We start from the raw sequence: 8,340 nt of genomic DNA on the forward strand, positions 1-8,340 counted from the left end.
AACAATAATATTTGTTTTTCCGCAATTTGATGGTCCAATAACTAAACATCGTATGGTTGATGGAAATAACACACCATGTTTGAAATTATGTTCTTCATTATGATTTAAATCATTGTTTTCAATCGGTAACAACACTTTTTGTTTAACAATCTTCATGATGCTATTGATGATTTTAGACTAAATATAAATGGTTAAACACTGTACTATTTATGTCAGTAGAAGAAGAACTAGTCATTAGTTTGTTACTGTCTCTCGTGTAGAAAAAAAAAAATGACTTCCCAAAGTGGTACCGGTTTATTAGATAAAACATTGTTTGCGATTCCACATGAACTTCATCTTCCTGGATATCAATTTTGTGGACCAAATACAAAGCTTGAAGAACGTTTGAAACGAGGAGAAGTTGGTATAAATAGACTTGATGCAGCTTGTAAAGATCATGACATTGCCTACTCTCAAACCAAAGACATAAATTTTAGACACAACGCTGATAAGATGTTGGCTAAAAGAGCACTTGAACGTTTTCATTCTAAAAACGCTTCATTTAAGGAAAAACTTGCTGCATTAGGGGTTGCAGGAGCAATGAAAGCCAAAGTTAAATTAGGATTGGGTTTATCATCATCATCATCATCTGATGCTAATGATTCAGCAACAATTAAACGATCAACAACTTGTACAAAAATTCTTAATCAATGTCTGAAAGAAATGGATAAGAGTATTAATAATCTTCAAAAAAGTAAGCAAAAACTTTTAGATTACAAAATAACTAAACCAAGTGAATCAAGAACAAAACCTAAAAAAACAAAACGTTTTTCAAAACCAAAAAGATCCAAAAAAGAAAAACCTAACAAACTTGATAACATAATGATTGTTAATGACTCACCAATGGATACAACAACAACAACAAGTACTTCGACTATGCAAAAAGCTGTAAAAAGAAAACTTGATACTGATGATGAACCTGAAATTAAGAAAAAAACTAAATTAAATAATTTGGAACGAGTTACACTTAAAGCAGCAAGAAGAAGAAAACGCAAATTGGTGAATGATGATGATGATGATGATGAAGATATCTCATCAAAACGAGTGAAACTCATTTAAAGCTAATTTATTAAAAAGTAAATTTTAGTTGTATTCTAACATTCAGTCAAGATGGTTAGAGTAAAAAAAGTTGCTAGAAAAAGAGTTAGTAAACAATCAAAGAAGAGGAATGTAAAGAAAAGAAAATCAACAAGTTTTCAACAAATTACTAAAAACATTAGACAAAATATTCGTAAAAGTAAAGCAAAAACTGTAAAAGATGCTATTTTAGTGGCACTAAAAACAGCATCAAAAAAGAAGAAGAAGAACAACATTAAAACTGCTCGTGTTATAAAGATCCCAAAAACCGGTGGAATTTTGCCATTAATTCCTATTTTTGCTGGTCTTAGTGCACTTGGAGCACTCGGTGGAGGAGCTGCTGGAATTGCGAAAGCCATTAATGCAGCAAAAGAAGCTAGACAAGCATTAGCCGAATCCGAGAGACATAATAAAACGATGGAAGCTATTGCAATGGGCAAAGGTTTATTTTTAAAACCATACAAAAGAGGATTGGGTCTTTTTTTAGATTAAAAGGGCTACCTAAAAGACCCTTAACAAATCTGGATATTGAAAAATTTGCAAAAATATATAAAATTCCTTATTTTCGAGGTGTCTTTTCACGAGATGTTCTTCCGAAAAAAATACGTCACAACGAATCTGGTGTTATTAATTTGGATCAAAACAGCGGAAATGGAACACATTGGGTAGCTTATCGGAAACAAAGTAATTTAGTTGAATATTTTGATAGTTTTGGTGATTTGCAACCTCCACAAGAAGTGGTTAGGTATTTTAATTCAAATGGATTTTGTCAAATTCTCTACAACCATAAGCGATTTCAAAAATTTAATACGTATAATTGTGGTCATCTTTGTTTATCTTTTTTAACTGAATAAATAAATAAATAACCTAATAGAACATTATTTTAACTTAGTTTAATTTCAGTTGTACACGCATCAAGATGTCTTATCATTTTCTTTTCAGTGATACAACATCCATTTTATCAATGGATTTTAATCCTCCTATTGAGTTGGAGAAAAATTGTGCTTATGAAATTGGTTTGTTAAATTTTAATGTAAATAATGCAATTCCAAATGTTGATAACACTAATAATATGTTTTATTATGGTGAAAACAACACTAGCATCGCAATCCCAATTGGTAGCTATGAAGTGCAAGACATTGGTGAATACCTGCAGAAAGCCTTACTTTTAAATCAGAAAAACGGAGAAAAACCTATACATTTACAGTTGAAAGCAAATTTGAACACATTAAAATGTGAAATAAAATGTGATAGTGTTGTCGATTTTTCAAAAAAGAATTCCATAGCATCTTTGTTAGGATTTTCAAAAAGAAAACTTACAGCCGATAAACTACATGAATCAGATTTTCCTGTTGACATAATAAGGGTAAACTTAATTCGAATTGAGTGTACTTTTGTAAAAAATTCTTATTTAAATGGAGCTGCTGAACATATCATCTATGCGTTTTATCCTAAAGAACCTCCGGGTTATAAAATTATTGAAAAACCTGTAAACGTGATCTATCTACCAATTAACACAGATTTCATTAGAAACATAACTCTTAAAATAACAGATCAATTTGGTAAGTTGGTCAATTTCAGAAACGAGCTCATCACGACAACATTACATTTACGTAAATTAAATCAATAGTAAAACATATAAAAAATGGTGATTTGTTTTAATGTACCTATTAACAACAACAACAACAACAATAACGTGCAATATAAAATCGTTAGTAACGTTTCAAAAACGTTCATTCACAACAAGAACAGTGCTCCGCTGAAACACCTGAAAATCGAAAATTTCTACAATCGTTAGGACTGCGTGTGAAATAAAAAGTTATGGAGTTGTTAAATGTGACTCAAAAACCAACTATTGACAGTTCAATAACCAACTTGGAATGGCATTCATATCAAGCATATACAAACACTCCACTTAAGCATAACGATGAATGTCGAATTGGTATTCAACAACAGGAATTACTCACAGTGCCAGGATTAAGTGAACTTCATATTCAAGGAAGATTAGTAAAACATGATGATGAAAAACTTGTATACACCAAAGGAAAATTGGTGAATAACTTTGTTGCCCATCTATTTGAAGAAATTCGTTTTTTACTGGGAGGTGAATTAATTGATCGTGTAAAAACTCCTGGTATTACCAGTAGTTTGAAAGGTTATGTATCTTACACACCAAACGAAAGTACTGCTTTGATGAATGCTGGTTGGTTTCCTGTTGATGACGTAAAACTTGTTGATAATACAACAGGACAATTTGATGTATGTTGGCCGCTTTCGATGATACTAGGTTTTGCTGAAGATTATAAAAAAATTGTGATAAATCTTCGTCAGGAACTCGTTTTAATTCGTTCAAATTCTGATTTAAACTGTATTATTGAAACAACAGGCCTTGAAAAAGCTCAAATTTTGATTGAAAAAATTACATGGAAAGTGCCTCATGTAACAGTATCCGATTATGAAAAGTTAAAAATATTAAACATAATCGATAAAAATATTCCTTTGGAGATTGTTCATCGAAAATGGGAACTTTTTACTTATCCACTTTTGCAAGAAAGTCATTCCTTTAATTGGGTGTTGAAAACCTCAACATTTCTACAAAAACCACGTTTCATCATTGTTGGATTTCAAACTGATCGAAGAAACAATTTGAAAAAGAATGCAAGCAATTTTGATCATTGCAATTTGAGAAACATGAAATTGTACTTAAATTCTCAAGCATATCCATATGAAAATTTAAATTTGGATTACAAACACAACAAGTACGCTTTGGCATACAAAATGTACACACATTTTCAACAAGCTTATTATTTTAATAAAAAACCAGTTTGTGAACCATTATTAAATTTGGAAAAGTTCAAAAAGGTTGCTCCATTAATTGTCATTGATTGTTCATATCAAAACGAAGTAATTAAACAAACCACCATAGATGTTCGCTTGGAATTTGAAACTGAAGGAGATATAGATGCTAATACTGCAGCTTATTGTTTGATTCTGCATGAACAATTTATCACATATGAACCACTGACAGGTCGTGTCCGTTTATTGTAAAAACATTTTATAAATTGAATTTTTGGAAAAATAAAAACATTAATTATCTGCTTATATTTTTATTCTAACCCATCGAAAAAGTTTTTTTCTGCATCGGGATGTTGACGATGATTGACGGGTTCCTTTCGTCGTCGATTCTTGCACTGCTTTTGAGAAGTTGAAGGAGCATTATTGATGACAACTACATCATCCATCAAATCTTCATCTTCTTCTTCGACTGGTGGCTCTATGTACACCCGTTTCTTTGGACTAGTTAGATTCTCCACTTCGTTGACATCTTCTTCAACGAGGTTGAATCTGAAGCGTCTCACAACGCTTTCCAAAATCTTGAATTCGGCTTCATTGTCTAATTTTGTGCGAATATATTGAAAACTGAGTATGATTGAAGCTGTATTTATATTATAAAATTTAAAAATTATCAGAGCATGCACGTGTCATTTTTATCATCTAAAACTGCAAGAGTTGCAAATAATTATCATTTTGGAAAATTAACCTTTGACATTCAAATTATCAAATTTTATCTAAAACTGTAATTTTTAGAATGTGATAATCATTTGCAACATTAAAAAAAAACCAAAATTATATTTTATATATTTTTATTTTTTACAATACATATACCACATGTATAAGTTGTGCACGTTTTCTAGAGCACAATTTAAGTATTCACTATGCTTTAAGCAGTGGTGGGACTTAAAAATTGTCTTCATGGTGTTTACTGGAAGACATCCATCAGTTTCGAGGTCGACAATATCCTCATCCAGAAAAAATTGCTGTAACCATTTTTTCTTTTGCAGACCTTTCACTGCCACATGGACTTTTTGATTTGGATTGTATTGTATAAAGTCCTTTAGAAATTTCTCGATGCTTTCATACCTTATTGTTGATGGATCTTCATAGTAGTATTCAACCCCGTGTATTTGATCAGTAGCGTAGTCAATCTGTTTTTGGAAGGCAGCACTGCACATCTCGATTGTGACCGGAAACTTGATGAAGGCGTGTTGGTATTGTTGGGTGTCGACATTCAGAATTGCCAATTCTTTGCATACAAAGCATGTACCGAGTTGGTAACCTTGTATGTCAAGTAGATACATTTTGCTTCTTTTCACAGTTGATGTAAAATACAATTTAATTCCAGAAACATATCTTCACCTATTTATACCCAAACATTTTTTAAAAATGCATGCACGAGTTATTGATAAAGATGTTTTTCCCAATAATTTAAGCAGCATTTGCATTTCTTAAATGTTAAACAAAATAAAGATAACTGGTGTGTGTTTTTCCATATATTTTGCAAAAACAAATTAATGCAGCGTAAGTGCAAAATTGATATTTATTGGTGTGTTTTTTTTTCATCAATTCTGTCAGCATGTTTTTATCAGTTAACCTTACAATTTTGTAACAAAAATTATCAACATTTTTTAGTTTGCATACTATAATCGAAAATAAGGAATTTTATATATTTTTGCAAATTTTTCAATATCCAGATTTGTTAAGGGTCTTTTAGGTAGCCCTTTTAATCTAAAAAAAGACCCAATCCTCTTTTGTATGGTTTTAAAAATAAACCTTTGCCCATTGCAATAGCTTCCATCGTTTTATTATGTCTCTCAGATTCGGCTAATGCTTGTCTAGCTTCTTTTGCTGCATTAATGGCTTTCGCAATTCCAGCAGCTCCTCCACCGAGTGCTCCAAGTGCACTAAGACCAGCAAAAATAGGAATTAATGGCAAAATTCCACCGGTTTTTGGGATCTTTATAACACGAGCAGTTTTAATGTTGTTCTTCTTCTTCTTTTTTGATGCTGTTTTTAGTGCCACTAAAATAGCATCTTTTACAGTTTTTGCTTTACTTTTACGAATATTTTGTCTAATGTTTTTAGTAATTTGTTGAAAACTTGTTGATTTTCTTTTCTTTACATTCCTCTTCTTTGATTGTTTACTAACTCTTTTTCTAGCAACTTTTTTTACTCTAACCATCTTGACTGAATGTTAGAATACAACTAAAATTTACTTTTTAATAAATTAGCTTTAAATGAGTTTCACTCGTTTTGATGAGATATCTTCATCATCATCATCATCATCATTCACCAATTTGCGTTTTCTTCTTCTTGCTGCTTTAAGTGTAACTCGTTCCAAATTATTTAATTTAGTTTTTTTCTTAATTTCAGGTTCATCATCAGTATCAAGTTTTCTTTTTACAGCTTTTTGCATAGTCGAAGTACTTGTTGTTGTTGTTGTATCCATTGGTGAGTCATTAACAATCATTATGTTATCAAGTTTGTTAGGTTTTTCTTTTTTGGATCTTTTTGGTTTTGAAAAACGTTTTGTTTTTTTAGGTTTTGTTCTTGATTCACTTGGTTTAGTTATTTTGTAATCTAAAAGTTTTTGCTTACTTTTTTGAAGATTATTAATATTCTTATCCATTTCTTTCAGACATTGATTAAGAATTTTTGTACAAGTTGTTGATCGTTTAATTGTTGCTGAATCATTAGCATCAGATGATGATGATGATGATAAACCCAATCCTAATTTAACTTTGGCTTTCATTGCTCCTGCAACCCCTAATGCAGCAAGTTTTTCCTTAAATGAAGCGTTTTTAGAATGAAAACGTTCAAGTGCTCTTTTAGCCAACATCTTATCAGCGTTGTGTCTAAAATTTATGTCTTTGGTTTGAGAGTAGGCAATGTCATGATCTTTACAAGCTGCATCAAGTCCATTTATACCAACTTCTCCTCGTTTCAAACGTTCTTCAAGCTTTGTATTTGGTCCACAAAATTGATATCCAGGAAGATGAAGTTCATGTGGAATCGCAAACAATGTTTTATCTAATAAACCGGTACCACTTTGGAAAGTCATTTTTTTTTTTTTTTTTTTCTACACGAGAGACAGTAACAAACTAATGACTAGTTCTTCTTCTACTGACATAAATAGTACAGTGTTTAACCATTTATATTTAGTCTAAAATCATCAATAGCATCATGAAGATTGTTAAACAAAAAGTGTTGTTACCGATTGAAAACAATGATTTAAATCATAATGAAGAACATAATTTCAAACATGGTGTGTTATTTCCATCAACCATACGATGTTTAGTTATTGGACCATCAAATTGCGGAAAAACAAATATTATTGTTAGTTTAATCGAACATCCAAATGGATTGAAATTTGAAAATCTTTATGTGTATTCAAAGAGCCTCTATCAACCCAAATATATTTATTTGGAAAATTTATTAAAACCTATCAAAGGAATCGGTTACTATGCGTACAATAGTAGTGAAAATATAACAAGCCCATCAGACGCTAAACCAAATTCAATCATTTTATTTGATGATGTAGCATGTGAAAACCAAAATGTGATACGTGAATATTTTAGCATGGGTCGTCATAACAATATCGATTGTTTTTATCTTTGTCAATCATATGCGAAAATTCCTAAACATCTTCTTCGAGATAATGCAAATGTTCTTGTTTTATTCAAACAGGATGATCTTAACTTAAAGCATATCTATACAGATCATGTTGGTACTGATATGACTTTTGACACGTTTAGAGACATCAGTAGTGTCTGCTGGAAAGATACATATGGGTTTTTAGCCATATTTAAAGACTGTAATCTTACTAACGGAAGATATAGACAGGGGTTTGATCATTATATCTCACTAAATGAATAAAAAGCTAATTGACATATGACCTTGCTCAGATTAGACCTGTTTCCAGACCAGATCAGACCTGTTTCCTGACCAGATCAGACCTGTTTCCTGACCAGATCAGACCTGTTTCTATACCTGTTTTGTGTGCAAAAACACACACACACACACACAGCTACATACATCATGCCAAAGGACATTAAAACTTTAAAACAATCTCTTATTGAAAAACGAAAAATTATTAAAAAAAAATTGAAGTCATTGAAAGAAGGTGAATTCATGCAAGAGGATTCTTTCTTACCGATAACAAAACATTTAAAAACTTTGGAAAATCTTGTTTCCAACGATAAACGTAAACCAAATAAGCAAAAACCCCTCCCCTCTACTCTAAAAGAGGAAGACGATGATTACAACAACAACGACAAAGATAAAGTAACAACACCTAAACGCAAAGGAAAAGTAAAAATTAAATCTGATGTAAATTTCATAAATGATGGGGATGTGTTTACAAACGATGAAGATTTGATAGAAGAT

The 8,340-nt window shown here is 31.2% G+C and overlaps 1 protein-coding gene across 1 annotated transcript; it reads left to right on the plus strand.

Annotated features, from left to right (window-relative positions):
* The first annotated feature begins 2,937 nt into the window (after positions 1–2,937).
* On the plus strand, positions 2,938–4,164 carry LOC148166005 (uncharacterized). Its single transcript, XM_088049517.1, has one exon. The coding sequence runs from the start codon at positions 2,938–2,940 to the stop codon at positions 4,162–4,164; it is 1,227 nt and encodes a 408-aa protein (XP_087905643.1).
* Positions 4,165–8,340: the final 4,176 nt, after the last annotated feature.

The sequence above is a fragment of the Gnatocerus cornutus genome, unplaced genomic scaffold, assembly GCF_029298725.1.
Source record: "Gnatocerus cornutus isolate USDA-ARS CGAHR unplaced genomic scaffold, icGnaCorn1.1 ctg00000034.1, whole genome shotgun sequence".
Lineage (NCBI taxonomy): Eukaryota > Metazoa > Arthropoda > Insecta > Coleoptera > Tenebrionidae > Gnatocerus > Gnatocerus cornutus.